The sequence below is a fragment of the Trichomycterus rosablanca genome, chromosome 1, assembly GCF_030014385.1.
Source record: "Trichomycterus rosablanca isolate fTriRos1 chromosome 1, fTriRos1.hap1, whole genome shotgun sequence".
Classification (NCBI taxonomy): domain Eukaryota; kingdom Metazoa; phylum Chordata; class Actinopteri; order Siluriformes; family Trichomycteridae; genus Trichomycterus; species Trichomycterus rosablanca.
In genome coordinates, this window is record NC_085988.1 from 33,357,371 (window position 1) to 33,383,922 (window position 26,552).

Sequence of the window (26,552 nt, forward strand, 5' to 3'; positions counted from 1 at the left end):
AGTAATTGTCGAACTACAAAGTGCTTCTATATGGTAAGTGGAGCTGATAAAATGGACAGTGAGTGTAGAAACAAGGAGGTGGTTTTAATGTTATGGCTGATCGGTGTATACTGACTGTTACTGATTTCAGGTTCAGAGCTAAACATTAAGTACTGGGCTATAAATGATTCCACTTGATGTTTTTACGCACTAATACACCAAAACAGCTCCAATTACAAGTCTTATAACAGAAGAGGCTGTGAGAGGTTTGGCAAATGAGCAAATGAGGAAAAAAAGTGCTGTATACCTGAACAGAGTCCACGCGAGCCCCAAGCCTGCCTCTGGAGGCAGGCATCTGCTGAATGAGGAGTGACTCATCTGTCCTGGACTCATATGCTGCTGTCTCCATCTCTTCTACATACTGATCATTACTAACATCTGTCACAAAGAAAAAAAAACACAGACAGGTAAAATCAATAATTCACATATGCGAATGTAAAAAAATAAAGACACTTGAACATGCAGAAGGTACACTGACTAAACTAAACTGCCATTTAGGTGTGTAAATGAGTAAATATGTAAGTAAGTTACACCCTGTTAAGTGTGTGTTACAACCTTGTACCCAGTATATCTGTGTGGTGCTGGACCAACTGCAACCTCGACCAAAATAAAGAGGTTTGTAAAATTGATAATAGAAATACTGTAAGCTACACAAGACAACATACTTCTCTACAGCTATATTGCACTAATCGTTTCTTAACCTCAAGACTTCTAAAGGTTTTAAAGATCTGCTGCTTTTGCCATAATCATGGGTTCTCTGGATACTTGGTTTTCATTCCACCTTCCAAACACCTTCTGGTTGGTGGACTGGCAGATCAAAATTGCCTGTAGTTATAATATAAGGATAAAGAGATGATTTATGCCCTGCAATTGTTAGACACAAACTCTGCTTTTGACCCAGTGCAAACATCTCTATTATTTATTAGTTAGGATTTTAATGTTAATGTTTTATAAATATAAAGTTTATAATTTGTTATTTTTGGTTCCATTTATGACAGGATGGGTAGTTACAAGTCACACATGATTTATCAGTTCAGGTTTAATGTCAAATTCCAGTTAGGTGAATTATATTCTTTATTCACCTAACCTACATGTCTTTGGACTGTGAGACAAAACCAGAGCTACTGGAGAAAGCCCTTGCAGACAGAGGGAAAACATGCAAAATCCACACAGAAAAGATCTGGAAAGCTCTAACTTGGAATCAAACCCAAAACCTTCTCGCTGTGAGGCAACAGTGCTATCCATTAAGTCACTGTGGTGTAAATGTCTGTAAGATCATTTTTACAGCCTAGGGCAGTTAGTACACAATTCAGCAGTGACAGGTTATGATGGTGCATGAGCCAAGGTTCTTGGAGAGAGCATGTGCTAGCCCTTACTCTTATACATTTGGTAGCTGTCATTATAAACTAGTTGAATGGTTAACTGGATAAAAAAGGATGTCAGCATCTCATACATTTTTGTTAGATAATCTTACTATTTAAACTGATTTCATGATGGAGGATATGACTACTATTAGTCCCACATTGCCAGAAAGGCACTTTGCAGGTCCATGTTGTTCCTCAAGGTACGAAGGTACAAAGGTACGAAGCGTACAAACCCAATAACCAGAAAAAGTTGGAGCATTTTGTAAAATGCATAAAAAGAATCTGTAATTTGTTAATTGCCATGAATTTTTATTGTGACAAATTAGAAAGACATAGAAAGAAGAGATCCTAGTGTTTTCAGTGATTAACTTAACTGTATTTTGTAAACATAAACACCTTTACAAATTGATGCCGGCGACACACTCTCATATCATTCTTGCTTGGTAATGAGACTTCAGCTGCTCAACAGTCTGTAGTCACTATTGTCTGATTCTCCTCTTTATGATGCACCATACATTTTCAATAGAAGACAGATCTAGACTGCAGGCAGGCCAGTCAAGCACATGCACTCTGTGTGGACAAAGCCAGGCTGAGTGCAGAATGAGGCCTGGCATTGTCTTGTTGATATAATCATTGACTTCCCAGTATAAAATACAGCCGCAGCAGCAAATATACACCTTTGCATCAATGATATCTTTTCACACTTGCAAGTCACTCATGCCGTGAGCACTGATGCACCCCCCACACGATGACTGTTGTTGGATTTTAGTCTGGATAGTTTTTTCAGGTTTGTCACCGAGAAGTCAATGCCATTCTTTCACAAAACTAGCTGAAATGTGGACTAATTTGACCACAAAACAGATTTCTCTAGTCCTTTTAATCCTTTTAAGATGAACTTGCACCCAGAGAACTCTGTGGTATTTCTGCATATAATCGATGTCTAGCTTTCTCTTTGAGTAACAGAGTTTCAGGTTGCATTTCTTGATGCAGTGGCAGACAGTTTTCTAAAGTACTCCCGAGCCCATGTGGCTATATTTATCACAGTAGCATTACGGTTTCTCATGCAATGTCGTCTAAGGGCTTGAAGGTCATGCACATTGCAATCAGAGATTTCACCAGATACTCTGAATCTCACAATATTATATTTGGTAGATGGTGAAGGATCTTGCAATCTTGCATTGAGAAATGTTCTTTTTGAATTTATGAACAATTCTTTCATGAAGTTTGGAACACAGTGGTGAGCAACGACCCATCATTTCATGTACAGACAGCTTTTTGGTGAATCCTCCTGTTATACCCAATCATGATTCCCTCACTTGTGACCATTTGACCTGCTTATTGTGGAATGTTTCAGAACACCATAGCTTTAATATTCTACAAACTTTTTACTCTTATTTTACCACTGTCCCTACTTTTTTTAAGTGTGTTGCAGGCATCAAACATTAAATATGTTTATCTTTACAAAATACAGTGAATTTGCTGAACAGTTTATTTAATCAATCAAAAAAGAAAAGAAATCAACTTTCTACAGTGATGGCTCATCCATTTTGCTATCCTAAATGCTCTTGGAGAGCTGTCATGCTTGTTAAATTAATTCAGCATATCGGTCTTATTCATGCACCTGCCAGAGGACATTTTCAAAGTATGAGTATGAGTACACATGTACCACAAGCATAAGCACACTGTGTTACCATTAGCTAATGTTAATGAGGCTCAGGATCTGGTGGGTGATGAGGAGAAATTTAACGATGATGTCATTTAGACTATACATTTAGCTTAACTTCTTGTCTGTTGTGTTTGTTATGTCCACTGTAAAATTAACTATGTTTTTAACGTCTCACTACACAACACACTGAAAAACTTTAAGAATATGTTTTGTGAATTAATGGCAAACATGATGGTATTTAAAGTACTGCCACAACTCAATTCACTTTCCCTGAGGCAACTGCTGAGATCAGCACAGAGAGCACTAAGCAATTCTAAGTGATTATGCTAATAGAGGATAACAAGCAGCTGGTTGATTGGCCAGTAAACATGGAGGATTTTAGAAGAAAAATCTCCAGTAAGCTAACCTCCCTGAATCTGCTAAAGGTCAGAATTTCAAACAAAACAATCACATATTCATTCTGCCATCTTCTTTGGACTTGGACTGCTGTTGTTGCCATCTAGCACCGAAGCCCGAACTTGGCCAACATCCATGCTAGTTTAGAGCTTGTTTTACTGTATATTTACATTTAAGGCATTTGGTAGATGAAATGTTAAAATAAGCAGACCACCAATGGTGTTATTAGTTTTTTGACTATTTGATATGTGTGTGGCTTAAGGTAAAAAAACAGTGTCGACTTCATTAGAGAAATTAATTGATTACATTCTCAGCTGATTATATACTTTACCTACTTAGACAAATAGATTTAAAAAGCAACATTAATAATACTGTAATAAATGCTTAGTAGTATTGAAACTAATAACGTCACTACTTGCAGCAGCTTTGTTAAAATAAATCTGATAACTTATTGGCTTTCATGGGCTCAGTGTCTTCACATTACGGACCTACCTGTTATTTATAACTTATAGTCAGTTTCTAAACCTAAAAATATAGACTAAAACCAACAACCAAGCTTGTTTTAATTTATATTTTACTATACTTTTTGGGCCACCAAGGCAGACACAATGATAGCACTAATACACGTATAGTCAAACTACCCAGACAGTTACTTTTATAGCTTATTTTATATTGTATAAGGTTAATTTTATTCATAAATGTATTCAGTCAATCATTTACAAAATTATAAATCTTGGTAGGAGACATATTGGGTCTGGTGCCACAATAAAACACTGGGTATCAGGTAAGAATACATAAAGCACTAGGTGCCAGTCCATTGCAACAAAATACAAAAACACACTGACAATTAATGGGTGAATACAGTATGTGAAACTCTGCACAAAGTGACATGAGTAAAGGATAAAATCCATTTTCCCAGGACCCACATTGCATTCTACCAGCTGTGTCACTGGGTCTTTTTGTAGTACATTCTTAATAATATGCATTATATTACTTGTGTTTCCTGAATTTCCCTCTGGGGTCAATAAAGAGATCTATCTATTACTTTTAATCACTACTGTCACTTTTTAAAACAGCTTTTTCTGTAACTCAGTACTTAGTTCAAATTCATTCCAATTTGCTGTGCATAATCTATTCAAAGTTCTTTATGTGGCAACAGAGAGTTAAGTGTTATAAAAATTATCTGAATGATGAATGAGCTTGCCTTTGTGAGGGCCAAAATATGCTTCTTGCTTTGGCTTTACTTTAATGCAATATTTGGACTAGGCACATGCTGACACTGGATAAATGAATTCGAGTTTGGAGCAGTTAGCAGCAGTCTCAGCAGTGTGTATGTAAGAGAGAGCACTCCTGTCTCGCTGGGGCACAATCTGTAATTAAACATGAGCACTTATGATTTTGTAAAATGGGTAGAGACAGGCTGATTATATGATTTATGATTGGGCGGCTTGGCGGGTGGCACTGTTGCCTCACAGAAAGACGGTCCTGAGTTTGATTCCCAGGTGGAGTGGTCCAGGTCCTTTCTGTGTGGAGTTTGCATGTTCTCCCTGTGTCTGAAAGAATCTTGTATAACCATTAACTACCTGTCCTGTCATAAATATAACCAAAGTGTGTAAAACATGACATTAAAATCCTAATAAATACAGGTAAAAATTATTACTGTTACAATGTGTTACTATATACTGATCAATTTCTAGCCACCCCACCTTATAACTAAAGAAGTAATCATCTAGGCCTACGTACTAAATATATATTTCCTATTTTTCTTCATTTGTGATAACAATCTATGATTTATTCATTACTTTATTTAATAATTCATCTTGATCAGGGTCATGGCGGGTCTGCTGCCACCAGGAAAGAAAAAAAGAAGTACACCATGGTGCCAGTCCACACCAGAGCACCACAAACTTACACTTTCACTCACTTATTCATTTATTCCTAGCACCTATTAGACAACTATTTTGAGAAACCTATCCTTTCACTAAAATGTAAAATACAGTCATTAGATTGGTGGATATTTTGTTTTAAGTGTAAGAAACTTATGTTGAAATAAAGAAAAATAAATACTTTTCTGGAAATGTTGGGAGATTTAGAAAAAAAACATCAATTTGTGATTTTTTCATTTCCTTAAAACTTTACCTAACTTTACCTAACAAAAGTACATTTTATTATTTTGGCTTACCTAGTTGATTGTACTTTGTAAATACAACAAAATGTTCAATTTGGTTACTTAAAAATGTAATAGGGCAAAATAAGAGTAAAATGTTTCTAGAATATTCCACAATAAGCACAACAGGTGAGAGAATCATAATTGGGGACAAACATAAGATAAATCAAAGGGTTGGTGTGTGCAAACAAAGATGGGCTGTGGCTCACCACTTGCCAAGCTTTTTTAATAAATATAGCCATGTGGGCTTTGGAGTACTTTGGAAAACCATCTTAATTTAACACGTTTCTCTGCTGCCTCAAGAAATGTAACCTAAAACTGTATTATACAAAAGCCATAAGATCCCTTGGCCCAAGATTATCTTAGCTGGACCAACAGACAGTGAAAATGTGTACTGTGGTCAGATGAGATGTGGGCACATTGTAAAGGTACCACTGACATGAAAGCACATTCTGCACATACAACAACAGCATGGCTTCATAGACAAAGTGTTTGACTGGCCTTCCTGCAGTCCAGTTCTGTCTTTTATTAAAAATGTATGGGGGAATTACAAAGAGGAGGTATTCTTTTATGGCTTATTTTGTATTACATTAAGTTAATTTTATTTAATCAATTTATGTAACACTCAAAACAGCATCAATTAGCCTCATCAGAAAGTGTCTCAAAAAGAACTGTAATCAACAGGAAAGATTATGCGACAGTGAACTGGTACTAGTGATCTTGGGATCAGCTATAGTTGATTACACATTGCTCGAAATTACTTAATGTTATAAAATTAAACTAGTCATATTCACCAACATTCACCCGCAGTAGACAATTACTATTACTAATGAGAAATAAGCAAGCGATGCAAACAAAGTAAAATGACATTACATCACTTTCTACACAAGCAAATTGTTAATCAGTTGCTGTATATGCTTCTATACATCTAATGTTTTGTATAGCCGTAAGTTGATTTTATTATAATTTCAGAAAAACCCACAATAAGCATATGAGACAACTGTAATTAATATTAGTGATGTACACTACCAATACTTCAAAAAGTGTTGGAAAAATATTTCACATGATCATTTAATGAATACAGTAAATTCATGAGTTTTGCAATTAATTACAAGCTGTTATTAGTGTTACATGTAGCTATTTTAGAAAAACTAAAACAGTTCAAGAGGCTTTATGGTTGATTCAGTTTTATACATGCAGGTTATAACTGTTAAATAATTAATGTTGATTTTGCTTCTTGATAATGATAATCGATCTTATTTAAATACTATTTTGAAAACTTAATTTACAGCTACAGTGTGTATCTTTGGGGGTTTAGTTAATTGAAGATTATTCATGTAGGTATTGTAATTGTTATAAGTATGCTAATGTTTGCAGCCAGCAGCCTACTGAGCAATTAAAGTGTAATTAAGCAGTACTTGAAACTTTAGCTTCAATCCGTCATGACAGGTAATTTAGAAGTCCATAAACATTGTGGCACATTTAAACCAATACTTCTGAGTTTGAGTTAATATTTTAGGCACTTCAGGGCAGCTCACAACAGTGGTTAAACATACAGATTCAAAATGCTACATCTAGTTTACAAAAAACAATTAAAATGCCCAGTTAAAATATCCCAACCATGCCCAATTAAAATGCCCAACCATAGTGTCTATTGTATATCTGTGTTTTATGTATCTGTGTGTGGGTGTGTGGGTGTTACAGTACCTGTAGTTGGGGAAGTGATGTGTGTACAGGAGGCACGGATACTCTGGGTAAGTGAGTTTGCTTTATACTCAGGACTCAGAGGCACAGAAAGAAAGTGGCTGAGGTTGTGAGGATAAGTTTGGCTTTGAGCCAGACAGGGCAGACTGCGCCGAGACGGCTTTAGGCTTTTCTCCTTCAGGATCTCACTGATACTGGTGTGCATGCCTGGAGAGAGAGATAAAAAGATTGAGCAATCTATTCCAGCAAAAAAAGTAGATACCACAGGAAATACACTCCGCATTTAATCCAATAAGGTTCCATCAAATACAACCAGTTTGCAGAATTAAACAGAATTATCTTACAGAGACTATATAACACAGAAGCTCTCTTGGAAAACCAAAAGCTTGTCACCTACCACTGCTTATAAAATCTCTCATTACTTCATCATTATTACGTCATAACGATGCTGTGAGGAAGCGCTTAATTATTACCAAATCCCTTATGTGTTACTTATTAATACCCAAACGGAAGAGGGGCAGCATCTGCAGGCTGGTGTCCCAGCTGACAAGATGATGCAAAGCTAATAGTCCATGTGGCAATTAAAATGAATCCACAACACAATACGCTCAAAAACATAACAGGGGCCATGACTGTCCATTTACTGCCAAGCCTGACAAACTCTGGTTATTTAAAAATTTCACATGAATTTACATTATGCTAAAATAATGAAGCATTTTAATTCATTGGCCTACTAGTAATTATGATCGTTTCATACTATACTGCTGGTTATTATGGTTCATTACGCAGAAACCAGTAATTATGAACAAGAACAGGCACAGAAAAACTTTAATGGGAATATACAACAAATGAAGCATCACATGCATGAAAAACTGGATCAAGCTGCATACTGAGCAGAGAAGAGCTGCTGTGTTCCAAATATCGTCTGCTAAAACAGATTCGACCACTCGACCAATGATATAGCTAAACACACTGTATAGGGTATATTGTGCAAACTGAGACACAACCCTCCACCTCTTGGGAGAAGGAGTATTAACGATTTATACAGAGAAGTTACACTGACAAGTGTAAGATAAAGTCTGAACCATTTTGACAGAAGAAAGTAAAAAGTTAAGTAACTGTATTAAAAAAATTAAATTCAGGCCACTCAGGTAGCACAGCGGTAAAACACTAGCACATCAGAGCTGGGATTTCGAATACATTGGGCTGGGCGGCTATATGAACAACGTTTGGCCGTTGTTCATCCAGGGAGGGAGCCGGATAGGGACCTCATAACTGATGCAATTATGACTTCTGCTGGCTGATTCATGGCATCTGCACAGAGTAGAGGAATAATGCTGATCAGAGTGTGGCTCTCCGTGCACAAGGCTGATCCACATATGAACTCACCTCGTGCAGGTGGAAAGCTACTGCGGCTACTGCGCATGTGTCGGAGGGGGCGTGTGTCAGTTTGCTCTCCTCAATCGGGGTGGGAGTCAGCACCAGTAGAGAGGAAGCATAATGCAATTGGGTAAAAATTTTACGCGATAAAATCGGGAGAAAAAAGGGAGAAAATATATACAAAAAAGAAACAATAAAATTAAACAGTTACAGCTTAGCGGTAAATACTGGACTAGTAATCAGAAGGTTACCAGTTCAAGCCCCACCACGGTCAAGTTGCCACGGTTGGGCTTCTAAGCAAGGCCCTTAACCCATTGCTTTGGATAAAAGCATCTGCAACAACAGTGTTCACCATAGCGTGTGCCACAACTGTAAATGTAAACCAGTTATAAAACATTACTCCTCTTCCAGTTAAGTAGACTGCATTTTTTTGGATTTCTTTTCATCATTTATTCATCTAACTTCTTAAAACTGAAGCAAAGGTCCTTGCTTGTTGGGAAAGCAGAATTTTATGTCAGTGCCACAATTCTACTACCGTCAGACTGTATTTACATTTTACATTTATGGCATTTAGCAGACGCTTTTATCCAAAGCGACTTACAGTACTGTGACAGTACACACTGTAACATTAAAACCACCTCCTTGTTTCTACACTCACTGTCCATTTTATCAGCTCCACTTACCATATAGAAGCACTTTGTAGTTCTACAATTACTGATTGTTGTCCATCTGTTTCTCTACCTACCCTTTTTAGCCTGCTTTCACCCTGTTCTTCAATGCACAGGACCCCCACAGGACCGCCACAGAGCATGTATTATTTAGGTGGTGGTCATTCTCAGCACTGCAGTGACACTGACATGGTGGTGGTGTGTTAGTGTGTGTTGTGCTGGTATGAGTGGATAAGACACAGCAGCACTGATAGAGTTTTTAAACACCTCACTGTCACTGCTGGACTGAGAATAGTGCTGATAAAATGGACAGTGACTGTAAAAACAAGGAGGTGGTTTTAATGTTATGGTTGATCAGTGGTATGTTGTCTAAGCAATTAAGGGTTAAAATCTTGAACCAGGGACCTTTCAAGTACTAGTCCAGTACCTGAACCACTAGGCTACACCTGCTTTTATGTACCTGTTTGCAGTCTTTTATTTTTTTTTAACATATGTGCAGCATGATATTATTACCATTAACTTGCTATTATCATTAGCAAGGGCTATAAAATCATTGCTTCTAATAGGATAATTAAGTCATTTGTAAAATAGTTGGAGCTGGAAGTGAACAGGTCTTTCTTTTCTTATCAGCAAAGCTTCACTCACTTTCCACTGTGGAATTCTCCTTGTGATGACCTTTAGGAGAACTTCTCCAATATCACTCTCATTTTTTATGCAGACTCTATTATTCTCTCTTTCCATTCCCCCTCCCTCTCTCAACTGGGGAAAGCCTTATGGAAACCTCTGCCATGAGGCCCGAAGAGGAAAACAATTATTGATGAAAGTGCAAACCTGCATCTGTTGGCAGGAAAGGGGATAAGGGAGGCACCCAGAAAGAGAGAGAGCGAGAGAGACGAATACCCAGAGACCTCTAATCTTATTTCAATTATTATACAACTGAAAGGGTTGCCAGGAGCCAATACATGGTGAGTGGAAAATAAAGAACTGTAGATTCATCTCACAACAAGTAGCACTAAATGTGGGTATTATTTTAACAAAAGTGCCACTCATACATCACTGAGTGGCACAATCTAAGAATGTGTGTTTGTGTGTGTGTGTGTGTGTGTGTGTGTTTCACATCGCTGGAGGTGGGCTCTACTCAGTTCACTTCTTTGTTTTAGCACCAAAATGGAGCCTGAATCGATAGCTCTTCACTTTGCGTCCATTACTGGAATCAAAGCCGGCAGGAGTGTTTCATATTTGTGCAAGAGAGAAAAGTCAAGAAGCCTATTATAAAATATGGTAAGCATTATTTGTGATGCTTTTAATGCATTTGCAAACACAGTTATAACCTTGTTTTCAGTTTGAGAGGACTTTCTGAGGACTTTTACAGACATTTGCAGTCTGGCGGGGGCTGGGCAAATTTAGAAAAATGTTCCACACACTCTGTCCTAATGGAAGATTAATTCTGTCAACTAGACAGACGCTAAACTATAAAACATAATCTAAAGCTCTGTATTTTTCTTGTAGGAAAGTCTGCTTACCAGTCCTACACGACTTAACCTAAAAATGATGGCCAAGATAGCATTTCAAAACCAGATCCACAATTATAATTAGAATCTAAAAAGATGGTGACACAGTGGCAAGGTTGGGAGATTGACATTGTTTATTTATTTATTAGGATTATAACGTCATGTTTTACACACTTTGGATACATTCATGACAGAAACAATAGTTACTCGATTCACAAAATTCATCAGTTCACAAGTTTCAAACACAGTCATGGACAATTTTGTTTCTCCAATTCACCTCACTTGCATGTCTTTAGACTGTAGGAGGAAACCGGAGCTTCCAGAGGAAACCTATGCAGACATGGGGAGAACACACAGATAGGACCCAGACCGCCCCACCTGGGAATCGAACCCAGGACCTTCTTGCTGTGAGGCGACAGTGCTACCCACTGAGCCACCGTGCCGCCCAATTGACATTGTCTGTGGGGAATATCTGGTATATTTGGTATATGTGTGCCTGTAAAGGTTTCCTCCCCTTTTCCCAAAAACACCTGGCAAGTTAACTGGCTGTGAAAATTGCCCCTAGTAAGCTAGTAAGTTAATGCATGATGTGTGTTGGATTGCATTGACTGTGACTGTGATCAGGATAAAAAACCTGATAAAAAATTAATACATTGAATGACAGGATCACTACAGTTCACCTTTGTTGCCCAAGGTAAAAGTTGTCCCTGGTGAGCTAGTGAGTAAGTAAATGTGTGATGTGTGTTGCTTTGCATCGACTGTGACCGTGATCAGAATTAAAAACCTGGTGAAAAAATAAAATAAATGACAATATCAGTATACATCGATTAACCATAACATTAAAACCACTTCCTTGTTTCTACACTCACTGGTAATTTTATCAGCTCCACTTACCATATAGAAGCACTTAGCATAGTTCTACAATTACTGACTGTAGTCCATCTGTTTCTCTACATACCGTTTTAGCCTGCTTTCATCCTGTTCTTCAATGGTCAGGACCCCCACAGGGCCACCACAGAGCAGTGCTCATTCTCAGCACTGCAGTGACACTGACATGGTGGTGGTGTGTTAGTGTGTGTTGTGCTGGTATGAGTGGATAAGACACAGCAGCGCTGCTGGAGTTTTTAAATACCGCGTCCACTTACTGTCCACTCTATTAGACATGCTTACTTAGTTGGTCCACCTTGTAGATTTAAAGTCAGAGACGATCGCTCATCTATTGCTGCCGTTTGAGTTTGTCGTCTTCTAGACCTTCATCAGTGGTCACAGGACGCTGCCCATAGAGAGCTGTTGACTGGATATTTTTGGTTTGTGGGCTATTCTCAGTCAAACAGTAATGTGTTTAAAAACTCCAGCAGCTCTGCTGTGTCTGATTCACTCATACCAGCACAACAAACACTAACACACCACCACCAAGTCAGTGTCACTGCAGTGCTGAGAATGATTCAACGCCCAAATAATACCTGCTCTATGGTGGTCCTCTGGGGGTCCTGACCATTGAAGAACAGGGTGAAAGCAGGCTAAAAAAGGTATGTAGAGAAAGAGATGGACTACAGTCAGTAATTGTAGAACTACAGAGTGCTTCTATATGGTAAGTGGAGCTGATAAAATGGACAGTGGGTGTAGAAACAGGGAGGTGGTCATAATGTTATGGCTGATCGGTGTATATAGTTCACTTTTTTGCCCAAGGTAAAACATGCTATGTAAAACACTGCTTCTGTGTTAACAGTGATTTCTATAACCAAAGTATAACCGAGGTATGACAAATCCTAAACTTTGTATGATACATACTGTGGATATAAAAAGTCTACTCACCCCTGTCTACTCACAATGTCAGGTTAATGTGAAGTGAAAAAATAAGACCAAGAGAAATCATTTCAGAACTTTTTCCACCTTTAACTTATAATCTGTGCAGTTCAATAATAAAAAAAAAAAACTAAAATCTTTTTACATCTGTGGTATGTAGCAGACACTTATATCCAAAGGGATTGTATTTATACATTTTTATAAATAAAATTTAAGTAACTAAGGGTTAAGGGCCTTGCTCAGGGTCCCTGCAGTGGCAACTTGGCAATAAACCAGCAACCTCCTGTGCACAGCGCTCGTTTGCTGATTTTAATGTAGTGATCTGACTCAAAGCCAGGTTTATAGCAGTTTAAAAAATTAAATCTGCATAAATACAATGTATATAAATATATATATATATATACTATATACAGTGTATCACAAAAGTGAGTACACCCCTCACATTTCTGCAGATATTTTATTATATCTTTTCATGGGACAACACTATAGAAATAAAACTTGGATATAACTTAGAGTAGTCAGTGTACAGCTTGTATAGCAGTGTAGATTTACTGTCTTCTGAAAATAACTCAACACACAGCCATTAATGTCTAAATAGCTGGCAACATAAGTGAGTACACCCCACAGTGAACATGTCCAAATTGTGCCCAAAGTGTCAATATTTTGTGTGACCACCATTATTATCCAGCACTGCCTTAACCCTCCTGGGCATGGAATTCACCAGAGCTGCACAGGTTGCTACTGGAATCCTCTTCCACTCCTCCATGATGACATCACGGAGCTGGTGGATGTTAGACACCTTGAACTCCTCCACCTTCCACTTGAGGATGCGCCACAGGTGCTCAATTGGGTTTAGTCCATCACCTTTACCTTCAGCTTCCTCAGCAAGGCAGTTGTCATCTTGGAGGTTGTGTTTGGGGTCGTTATCCTGTTGGAAAACTGCCATGAGGCCCAGTTTTCGAAGGAAGGGGATCATGCTCTGTTTCAGAGTGTCACAGTACATGTTGGAATTCATGTTTCCCTCAATGAACTGCAGCTCCCCAGTGCCAGCAACACTCATGCAGCCCAAGACCATGATGCTACCACCACCATGCTTGACTGTAGGCAAGATACAGTTGTCTTGGTACTTTTCACCAGGGCGCCGCCACACATGCTGGACACCATCTGAGCCAAACAAGTTTATCTTGGTCTCGTCAGACCACAGGGCATTCCAGTAATCCATGTTCTTGGACTGCTTGTTTTCAGCAAACTGTTTGCGGGCTTTCTTGTGCGTCAGCTTCCTTCTGGGATGACGACCATGCAGACCGAGTTGATGCAGTGTGCGGCGTATGGTCTGAGCACTGACAGGCTGACCTCCCACGTCTTCAACCTCTGCAGCAATGCTGGCAGCACTCATGTGTCTATTTTTTAAAGCCAACCTCTGGATATGACGCCGAACACGTGGACTCAACTTCTTTGGTCGACCCTGGCGAAGCCTGTTCCGAGTGGAACCTGTCCTGGAAAACCGCTGTATGACCTTGGCCACCATGCTGTAGCTCAGTTTCAGGGTGTTAGCAATCTTCTTATAGCCTAGGCCATCTTTGTGGAGAGCAACAATTCTATTTCTCACATCCTCAGAGAGTTCTTTGCCATGAGGTGCCATGTGGAATATCCAGTGGCCAGTATGAGAGAATTGTACCCAAAACACCAAATTTAACAGCCCTGCTCCCCATTTACACCTGGGACCTTGACACATGACACCAGGGAGGGACAACGACACATTTGGGCACAATTTGGACATGTTCACTGTGGGGTGTACTCACTTATGTTGCCAGCTATTTAGACATTAATGGCTGTGTGTTGAGTTATTTTCAGAAGACAGTAAATCTACACTGCTATACAAGCTGTACACTGACTACTCTAAGTTATATCCAAGTTTCATGTCTATAGTGTTGTCCCATGAAAAGATATAATGAAATATTTGCAGAAATGTGAGGGGTGTACTCACTTTTGTGATACACTGTATATACAGTGGGGCCAAAAAGTATTTAGTCAGCCACTGATTGTGCAAGTTCTCCTACTTAGAAAGATGAGAGAGGTCTGTAATTTTCATCATAGGTACACTTCAACTATGAGAGACAAAATGAGAAAAAAAAATCCAGGAAATCACATTGTAGGATTTTTTAAGAATTTATTTGTAAATTCTGGTGGAAAATAAGTATTTGGTCAATAACAAAAGTTCAACTCAATACTTTGTAACATAACCTTTGTTGGCAATGACAGAGGTCAAACGTTTCCTGTAAGTCTTCACCAGGTTTGCACACACTAGCTGGTATTTTGGCCCATTCCTCCATGCAGATCTCCTCTAGAGCAGTGATGTTTTGGGGCTGTCGCTGGGCAACACAGACTTTCAACTCCCTCCACAAATTTTCTATGGGGTTGAGGTCTGGAGACTGGCTAGGCCACTTCAGGACCTTGAAATGCTTTTTACGGAGCCACTCCTTAGTTGCCCGAGCGGTGTGTTTGGGATCATTGTCATGCTGGAAGACCCAGCCACGTTCCATCTTCAATGCTCTCACTGATGGAAGGAGGTTTTGGCTTAAAATCTCACGATACATGGCCCCGTTCATTCTTCCCTTAACACGGATCAGTTGTCCTGTCCCCTTTGCAGAAAAACAGCCCCAAAGCATGATGTTTCCACCCCCATGCTTCACAGTAGGTATGGTGTTCTTGGGATGCAACTCAGCATTCTTCTTCCTCCAAACACGACGAGTTGAGTTTTTACCAAAAAGTTCCATTTTGGTTTCATCTGACCACATGATATTCTCCCAATCCTCTTCTGGATCATCCATATGCTCTCTGGCAAACTTCAGACGGGCCTGGACCTGTACTGGCTTAAGCAGGGGGACACGCCTGGCACTGCAGGATTTGAGTCCCTCTCGGCGTAGTGTGTATACTGATGGTAGCCTTTGTTACTTTGGTCCCAGCTCTCTGCAGGTCATTCATCAGGTTCCTCCGTGTAGTTCTGGGATTTTTGCTCACCGTTCTCATGATCATTTTGACCCCACGGGATGAGATCTTGCGTGGGGCCCCAGATCGAGGGAGATTATCAATGGTCTTGTATGTCTTCCATTTTCTTACAATTGCTCCCACAGTTGATTTATTCACACCAACCTGCTTGCCTATTGTAGATTCACTCTTCCCAGCCTGGTGCAGGTCTACAATTTTCTTCCTGGTGTCCTTCGACAGCTCTTTGGTCTTGGCCATGATTGAGTTTGGAGTCTGACTGTTTGAGGCATGGACAGGTGTCTTTTATACAGATAACGAGGTCAAACAGGTGCCATTAATACAGGTAACGAGTGGAGGACAGAAGAGCTTCTTAAAGAAGAAGTTACAGGTCTGTGAGAGCCAGAAATCTTGTTTGTTTGTGGGTGACCAAATACTTATTTTCCACCATAATTTACAAATAAATTCTTTAAAAATCCTACATAGTGATTTCCTGGATTTTTTTTCTCATTTTGTCTCTCATAGTTGAAGTGTACCTATGATGAAAATTACAGACCTCTCTCATCTTTCTAAGTAGGGGAACTTGTACAATCAGTGGCTGACTAAATACTTTTTGGCCCCACTGTATATATATATATATATCTATATATATATATATATATATATCTTCTGATTTTTAAGCAGTCTTATTTAGTGAAACAGAATGTTTTGGTACTTTTGGTTGATTTTGTTTAGGTGTCAATCTGCTCTAAAGCCTCTAAATATCAGACACTTAACCTTCAAATTATTCTAACAACAGTACATTGATCTTTGACATGGAAAAGCACCATGCTGATATGCCACTTATCAGAGTAATAATCTTGTTCCTACATAATCCATTACAATAAGGAGCAGAAAATGTACCTGACAGCAAATCAAACATCCAAAAAGCATCACTTATCAATTTTATTATCTGCCATTTCTCCATTGCTCTGCCATCAGCCAACACTTTACTTTCATAATGTCAAATCTGAATCAATATCATATGTACAATCAGCAACATGAACTGACGAGACTTGAAGGCTTTAAAATGCCAAAGAATTTTTACTGCAGCAACATTATAAAAAGTAAGACCTGTAAAAATAATAAAATTATATATAAAAGTATAAAAAGGTGTAATAATAGGCCTCATGTATAGATGTGTATGTGTTGTGGGCTGTAGTTTTAGAACCTTGATACATAATTTAGGTGATCTCATACAATAGACCCCTCTTCTCATGTTTCTCAAGTGTAGGCATTTGTAATCTGTCATTTCTGCCATCCACCCCTCCTTCCTACCACCACTTTCCAGTATCCTCTGACCAGGATGACCACAGCTCTTCGCATGTAGGTATATAATCAGCCTGCTTCTCAGTTTGACTTGTTATTAGCTTTCAGGGGCTGGTGCAGACCTCTACTAAATAGTGAATTCACATTAAGTGCTGCCAGTCTGAGACCAATAGTAATAATGATTCTATTTTAAATTTTTCTTAAAATATTAGGATTTATTAGACCAGTCGACCTTTTTTCATTGTTCTTATTTTCAGTTCTAACACTCGCATGTCCATTGTGGCCTTTAACTGGCCTCTAACTGGCCTTTGACTGTATATCCCCACACATAGAAGGGTTTGATGCAGTAAGTGCAGCAACATATTTCCCCTATTACCAGTATTAAAATTAGATGAGTAGCTTTATTGTTGGTCACAAACTTAGCACAAAATTACAACCCTGTACCTAATTACAACCCCACATCAGAAAAGGGCTAATACAGTATGAAAAATGCTAATAAAATGCACAATTACAATAACTATTGACATCAACTGTTTAGTTTATATACAATAAATACTAGCCCTAAATTTCCCCCCATTCTAACTTTTTTGGAATGTGTTGCAGGTCTGAAATGCAGAAATGGATGTTTATTAACAAATGAAATAAAGTTAACCAGACAAAATATGAAATATCCTGGGTTTATACTGCCTGCAGTGAAATAAAAGTAAAAGTAAATTTCAAAACACTGTGTCTTTTTTATTATCTGCATTTCCATACAGTCCCAGCTTTTCAGATTTGGGGTTACTAATCTTCACTCAATGCTTTTGCACCACAATTGAATGACAACTAAATTACTTGTATGTACGTAGTAGTCAAAATCTTGACTATATAGCACTGTAACGCATGAAACAATACCCCAATAATTGGCAACAGTGGGTCAGTTTCATTGCCTTAAGCCCACCTTACTTCTGGTTACACTTGGTCAACGGCGTAGGCAAGACACGTACATATAACCAGCTAACTTTTTATTGTAAGATGAATCCATAATCAAAATTAGGAGATGAATGCATACAAGGAAACAAGCAACTGGGTAATAAATCAAAGACACGAAAGGGGCAGGACAACAGGACTAAAACCTGTAACTAGAACACCATACAAAACAAGAAAAACTAGGTAATAATCAGAGAAACAATGGGGAACTGGTGTAGACACTGACATTGTGAGCTAGTATATTATTTTTATTTATCTCCTTTAAGGATCACCAGCACTCAGTACATATAAACAGATCTGACCCACTAACAGAAGTTTTATAGGTTACCAAGACAGTAAGAGAGAGAAAGAGACAGAGAGAGAGGCCCTCAGTAAATGGCATTCATCAGTACTGGCACCTTTAAAAAAAATCTAAAATCAGATGAAGCACTCTCTAGGGAGAGAAAACTAGGAAGGGTCGTAAATCTTTTCAGAAGTGGCTTGCCTACCAAATTTCTTCATGAGTACATCAATGACTTATCCAGGAATACACAAAAGAAACCAGACAAACATCTAGGAAGCTACAGACCATGCTTACCCCAGATACTCAGCAACCATTTACATTTACATTTACATTTTCAGCATTTAGCAGACGCTCTTATCCAGAGCGACTTACAGAAGAGCTTCTATAGTGAACATTTCATTTCTCAAGTTTATGAAAACAACAGTCAAAGAACACAAATCTGCTAAAACCTGTTAGAACCAAAGTGCCTTTTTTTTTTTTTTTTTTTTTTTTGTGAAATGGAAAAGAATGGAACAAAATGTTAGTAAATAAGTACAAGTCAGCCTAAGTGTTTAGTAAAAAGGTGGGTTTTTAATCGTTTTTTAAAGACAGCAAGAGACTCAGATGTTCGGACAGACAGAGGAAGTTCATTCCACCACTTTGGCGCTAGAACAGAGAACAGCCTTGATGCTTGTCTTCCTTTAGTCCTGGATGGGGGCTCAAGTCGAGCAAGACTAGAGGCTCGGAGGTTGCGTGGTACAGAGCGTGGTTTGATTAGGCCACGAAGGTAGCTTGGGGCTGGTCCATTTTTGGCTTTGTAGGCAAGCGTCAGTGTTTTAAACTGAATGCGTGCAGCTACAGGAAGCCAGTGAAGAGAACGTAGCAGTGGGGTGATGTGGCAGTGTTTGGGTTGGTTAAAAACCAGACGTGCAGCTGCATTTTGAATGAGCTGTAAGGGTTTAATCGTGGACATGGGAGCTCCAGCCAGAAGGGAGTTGCAGTAGTCCAACCGTGAGATTACAAGTGATTGCACCAGAATCTGGGTAGCTTCCCTGGAGAGAAATGGACGAATCTTCCTGATGTTGTACAGGAGGAACCGGCATGATCTTGTCATGTTGGCTATATGAGGAGAGAATGTCAGCTGGTTATCAAGGACAACACCAAGACTTCTTACCTTATCAGATGGTCTGATCTGGGAGTCATCCAGAGAAATTACTCTAACCAAACTGTAATAAAACTCTAATCAAATAATTCTTAAGCTTTTTATTATAATCTTCTGTGAGTCAAAATTTAAACTATTTGAAAGCTTTTTTAAAGCTAAAAAACTAATTTACTTCAATTCAAGGTTAAAATTGTCTCATTGTTTCAGTATGAGATTAAGCTAGTTAAGCTAGTTATTTTTATACAGCCCTTTTTCCTAAGCTTTTTTTGAAGTCAAACCACTCACCTAATATGCTGTCAATACAGGACATTACCAAGAGGTTCTTCAACTTCTGTACATTGCAAGTTAAATAATTCATTCATATTCCTAGACCTACACTGGGCCCATCTATTCCATGGGTAAACAATGAACATGTGCATTGTTTGATATAAATATACTTTCAAGATAAATTTATTTTATTTTTCATTAGGAGCAAAAACTCCTGTTTTGTGTGTGCTTTTTTCGTCATTAATTAAACGTGGTATTTAATCTAAAACACTGTCTTAAGTTTTAAGAACTGCGTTAAAGTGTTGAATTGTAAAAAATCAAAAATGTAATTTAAGGCAGCCAGGTGGCACAGCGGAATATTCCGCTAGCACACCAGCGCCGAGATTCTGAACACCTCGTTTTGAAACTCAGCGTTGCCACTGGTCGGCTGGGCACCATCTAGCAGGCATAATTAGCAGTGCCTGCAGGGAGGGATGTCCGCAAAATGCGGCCATCCTACTTACTAAACACCACAAATATGAGCCTTGGAATCTAAGGGACTTGGAGAGGTTCTGCATGAAGGAATGTTTTAAGATCTCATTAAGCAAATAGTAAAAGTACACAACACGAAGAATTTAGAATTGCTTTCTTAATCTAGACTAAACCCACTGCTTTAACAATAAATTGCATGTTTGCTACAGGGAACAAATGAATTGTATTACACACATACTTCACATGTGAAGCATGGAAAGATAGTGAGGTAATTTACGATGCTAATTATCCATATCTCTCACTTGCTCGCTCTCTTTTGTTTCTCAGCCATTTCTTGTTCCGAGCAAAGTAAATGAATTAGAAAATGCCATGAATTTCTGGCTTAGCCTGCAATACCTTGCTTTAAGCACAATGTACAAGTAATAAAAAGCATATATTGGAATTTGTTAGTTCATTAGGCCTTTTCTTTAAAATTATTATAAATTTGCGTTATCTTGATACTTAAAATCCTGAAATATGTTGCTGGCACTGATTACTGCATGCATATAAAAAGGGTTTTGTGTGTCTGTGTGATTGTGGGTGTCTGCACATGACTAAAACTGTATTATACAAGATTAAACAAAAAAACATCTGGGTGATAAAAGCTGTCAATCTTGCTTGTCCACCTGTGGTAGAGCACAGCACTTGTTGCAGATGGCGCTTTGGCCCTCATTATGGTACATTACTAGTCTGTCAATGATGTAGTGTTATGGCACTGGAACAGATTAGATGGTATTTTGTTTTTGACCCATGCCTAAATTTCTGACACAGGCACTTCTCAATTATATTTCTTCATGTCTATTATATGGTTTAGTCTACCTTCTTGAACTCGGCTCTAATTCGATTCCCTTATCTCATCTTAATACCCTAGACAACCACTGTTCTTAATCATCTAAATAAACTGTTTATCTCTCCCTCCAGCTTCCTTTGAGCTCTGATTAGTTATGATGTAAAATAAATCAAGCAAAGACAAGAGTTTCCAAACGATTCAACTAGAATCTACAACACACAAATTATTTTAGTAGCTATTTATTTGGCTGTTGGTTTTATTTAATTACAATGCATCTTCTGACCAAATCAAATAGCAGCTCTACTAATGATCCTGTACCACATGAACAAGTATATGAAAACACCTCTTCTAACTAGTTGGTTTGCTATGTCAACCATGCCCATTGCTAAAAAGTACCTAAAATCAATATACAGCCATGCCATTTTTAGACCAATACTGGAAAAAGAATCAACCTGCATTGCATTGTCATAAATAGTTTCTGCCTAGTTTAAGCTGCCAAAATGAGTAGAAATGATCTGTCCTTTGTTGCAAAACCTGTGGCAAAGTTTCAGACTGTCTCTAGCTACTTCAGCACAAGACCTGTTTGTCAGGAACTTGGTTGAGCAGATCCACTAGATCACTATGTGTGATTGGCGGGATATTGGAAGAAGTAGAGTAAAGCAAACTGGGATCAAACTTTAATGCAGCAATCTTTTAAAGCGAAGTTTGGTGTAGGAAAATATTAATTGGTGGCATTATTTTGACAATTTGGGCTTGGTTCTTTACTTCCAAGGGTAGGCAATTTAATATTTGTAACAGCAGTTTGTGAAAGGACCTTTTCTGCTTTAGCTTGATAGTGCCTCTGTGAACAATGCAAGTTTATTGTAGTAAAATTAAGTGGTTGCACAGAGCACTGACCACAAAACCTATAAAACACCATTGGAAAAAATTGAAAGACCACTGCAAATCAGGCATTATCACCCATTGTAAATACCTACATTAAGTTGTACCTACATTAAGTTGTTCTTCCAAAATCTTTTTTTAAACTGTGATTGCTTTTACAAACACAAATAGAAATTAATTGGAATGAAATCAGAAAGTGAGAAAAAAAAGTTTTCATGCCCAGGTGGTGCAGCAGGATATTCCGCTAGCACACCAGCGCTGAGATTCTAAACACCCCGTTTCGAACCTCAGCTCTGGTACCAGTCAGCTGGGCGCCCTCTAGAAGGCACAATTGTCAGTGACTGCAGCAGACAAAGTTGGGCATTAGTCTGCTGAGTGGGAAAGACCGGACTAATGAGTGGGTGAGGTCTTCAAACGCTGTGCAAGGACCCTGGTTAGCAGTCCGAGGTGCCTGTGTAAAGGTGGAGTGTGTGAATCCACCAAAGCATGGGTGATAATGAAAGGGTCAAGGGACTGCACATGCGTCTGAGGGGTGTGGGGCTGGAGAATATACTCTCCTCAGACGATTGGGATACCCAGCAGCGGAAGACAAATTGGCTATGCTAAATCGGGAGAAAAAGGGAAGAAAAATGTTTTCACATATTATGAAAAACATTTTGAAAAATAAGCAATACTATAACATTCTCAATAGACATGATGGTATAATTGGGTAGCATTGCAGTGATCTTACTCTACATCTGTTACAAGAAGAAAATAACATGTCTTTCATGACATTTGAACCTACTTTAAATGACGCCAGCAGTGTCCTCTCTTCTTAATATTCAATCATCCCCACACTGAACACAACCTATATTCTTCCCCCATCTGTGGGTTATGCAAGGGGACAGGTGGTGAGCCTGTGGTTGGAGCACTGTTAACATATAAATAATCAGATACACACACACTGAACTAAAGGAATTACAAACCACAGCATCTGTTGGAAGCTGAATCATCCTCTGCATCTTAAAGGAAACTAAGAGTGAAAGTGGCTCAGTCGCACAAGGAAAGGTAACAGTTTGTAAAGTTGACAAGATTCATTTTGCAATGGGATACTAGAGTTGAAAATGAGAAGCTAAGCATACTAGGCACCAATTAATGCATAAAATGCACAAACACTGAAAACATTTACAGCTACCGTAGCAAACATCCATAACTGTAAACTGTAGCTATATTTATTGAATTATTAATAGTGAACATCATTGTATCAAATCTTTGTCAGTAAACTGCTGAAGTTAGTGGTTCCTTAAGCTTGGATCTAGTATTGGCAATTTCTAAAGTTGATGGCTGGGTTAATCTTGTAATCCTGTATCCAGAGCATCAGTAAGCATCAGTAACACCCTACTTAATGTTTTGTAATGTACAAACCCAATTTGCAAATAAATAAATAAATAAAACAAGAATCTGTCATGTGTTTAGAACCTTTATTTAACTGACATAAGTACATTAAAAAATGTCTAATGTTTTTACTGCCCACTTAATTTTTTTTGTGAACATAAAAAATCATTAAAATGTGATGCCTGCAAAATACTCAAACAAAATTAGAACAGATGTGTGTTTTCCACAATGTTACATCCCCTTCCCTGATGTTTACCTTTTTTCAGATTTGGGAACTAAGTACACTGATTGTTTCAGTTTTGCAAGTGAATTTTTTGCCCTTTCTTGCTTGATACTATTTTAATGGGAGAGAGATCTGGATGACAGGCCAGTTAAGCACATGCACTCTGTTGTAGCACATGCTGAATGAGTCCTTGCACTGTATTTCTGTCTTGCTGAAATATCCATGGACTTTCCAGGAAAAGATGTTGCTCTACAATTTGAAGATACTTTCATCATCAATAGTACCTCCACACATATGCAAATCACCCAGGTTCTGGGCACTGACGCACCCCAATACCATGACAGATGTTGGCTCTTGCACTTTTCACTGATATCAGTCTGGATTGTTCTTTTTGTCATTGGCATGGAGAATGTGATGTCTTTTTTGTTCTCAAAAACAAGCAAAAAAGTAAACTCATTTACTCATTTTACCACAGCTGACGTTTCCATTGTTCATCTTAGATGAGCTTGGAGTAAGATAAATCAATTCCATGGATCTTTTCACAATATCATGCTCTGTAGATTTTTTTTTGACTGAATGTAGTTCTGACAGTTCTTAGTTTGGCACTAAGTGGTGAGCCACAAACCATCACTACTTGGTAGATCATACTTTTTTATACCCAAAGATACCTTTACCTGTTAAAAATTCACATGCTTATTGTGGAGTGTTTAAAATGATTTTCTGTAAACTTCTCCCTCTTATTTTGCCCCATTCCACATTTGTGTTATAGGCATCAAATTTCAAATTTGCTCATATGTACAAAATATAGTTAAGTTGGTCAGCCATCAAAAGTGATTAATGAAAACATTAAAATAAATTTTTGTACAGTTACATTGTTGTCAGTAAAATTATATTTCAGGAGAATTAACAAATCACAGATTCATTTTATTGCATTTTACAAAATGTCCCAACTTTTACAGAAAGGGGATTGTAGTTGTTTTAATGTAATGCTGTTGATTATTTTAGTGTTGTTCTCATGACTAATTATGGCACTGAGCCCGTCATTATACAATACATGTATAACACTTGCAAATGCAGCTCGTATGTTACAGACATTGTTTACACATTCCCCTGTGTACCTTTAGTGTAACTGGAGATCTAAAAGCTGTACTCAAGAGGGAACAGGGTAAGTCAAAACATCCTTGGCTGGCAGGTTTACATGCCAGTGTGTAAAAATGGTAATGAGTTCCCACCACCTATTCTGGCTATATTTATAGAGTGGCTTGGTGTTGTGGTAGCTTTGTGCAAAGAGCTTTTCTTTATATATTTTTTTACTATAATAAGTATCATTGAATGAGTCTCTAACAGGGCTATTATTAACAAGATAATATTTGTATTCAGTCCAAAATATGTTTTAAAAAGACATAATTGATTTATATGTTTATGCGCAGTATGACAAAGTTGTAAATACTGTTAAACAATATCTGGGGCGGCATGATGGCCTATTTCCTCCAGTGACCCCCCGAGACCATGACCAGGATAAAGCGGCGGTGAAACAGACTGTGAATGAATGAATTAATGAATAATAATATCTAATGTACATCTGTAAAACCTGAATCATTGTTGTCCTAAAAATAAAATTAGATAATAATGGATTAGAGCTTTAAATAATGGAGCAGCATTTACTGCTATCAGGGCAGGTAAGTGGAAATGACTAAACTGAAAGTGCACATAGCATCACTTTCCCATACAGCACTCGAGAGCTCTTTCCTATCACTCTGTACTCTAAAGACAAATCACCACATTAAAATCTCAGCATGCGTATGTATTTATCAAAAAAATTATCGTTTTTTTGTTTGATGTTTCTGACAAAGTGTCATTGCTTCCCAGAACCGCACCTACCAATACATTAAGAAATAGCAAGCTTTATATGTGGCTTTTCAAAATGTTTTAAATATGTATTGCATATATGCTACACTTTAAACTGAAATTACATTACTGAAAACATTTTGGACAGGATATTTAGTGTTTAGCCATAAATACTAAGTGTTTTGTCCAACACTCCTCTCAGCTGACATATTAAAACCAAACATAAAAGCATTTTTACCTGTATTAATTGGAAATTAATTAATTGGAATTACATAGGACAAAGGTGTAATATTAGGTGGATTAATGTTCGTAGTATAGTACACAAAAAATAAAAAAATATTGAATAGTAAATACATAGTCAAAAGTCCACATAAAACTGTAAGGAACATGTACATGATGTGAAGGCATGCTTGGGGTTTTAATGATTTCTGGTGTCATTTAGGGGATGTGTTTAGAAACACCCCATGTAGCTTATATAGGTGGCAATTACAAGAAATTGGAAGCCTTAAAGGTTTGGTGGTTATATCAACTATTGTTGAGTGGCGGTTCTTAATGCAGTGTTGTCTGAGGGATCGAAGATCACAGGCTTTCAGCTTAAGCTTGCACCCTTGGCCTTTGCATACTGAAATTCCTCCTGATTCCTTAAATCATTTAATGATATTATGCACTGTAGAGGGAGAAATATGCAAATCCCTTCTTTGAGGTTCATTGTTTTTAAACATTTCAATAATTTTCTCACACATTTGTTGACAAACTGGAGATCCTCTGATCATCTTTGCTAATCAAAGACTCAGCCTTTCCTTGATGCTAATGATAATCACATCATTATTTAGTTTTTTCACCTCATTACTAGCCCTAAATTGCCCCGTCCCAAATTTTTTTGGAATGTGTTGCAGGCCTGAAATAAAGGATTGGATGTTTATTAACAAATGAAATTGAGTTTAGCAGACAAAACATTAAATATCTTGGGTTCAAACTGTCTGCAATCAATTGAAAGTAAAAGTTAAAATAAAATTTCAATTATTCTGCATAAATACAGTGTAAATATGCAAACTGTGTAAAATTAATTTGGCCTTTTAAAACAGGCCTATCAAATGGCACTATTAATCTTCATTTGCAGTTGGATTCTGGCTCTTGCATATTTCATTAATGAGGTGGTGCAGTCAAAGAGGTTCTATACTGATTGCTTTGCTGGGGAACTCATTGCTTTATATCTGTATTTTCCAGTAGAAAGACGTTTGAAAGAAAAATAATTATCTTATTTTATACAA

General features: G+C 37.9%; 1 protein-coding gene across 1 annotated transcript in view; it reads right to left on the reverse strand.

The window, feature by feature from the left end:
* Positions 1-26,552, reverse strand: part of ano3 (anoctamin 3) — an 81,017-nt gene that overhangs the window by 47,576 nt on the left and 6,889 nt on the right. The window contains exons 2-3 of the mRNA XM_063001910.1: positions 7,340-7,543; positions 287-417 (exon numbers count right to left, since the gene is read on the reverse strand). Coding sequence (XP_062857980.1) covers positions 287-417; positions 7,340-7,543 — 335 coding nt within the window. The remainder of the gene's footprint in view (positions 1-286; positions 418-7,339; positions 7,544-26,552) is intronic.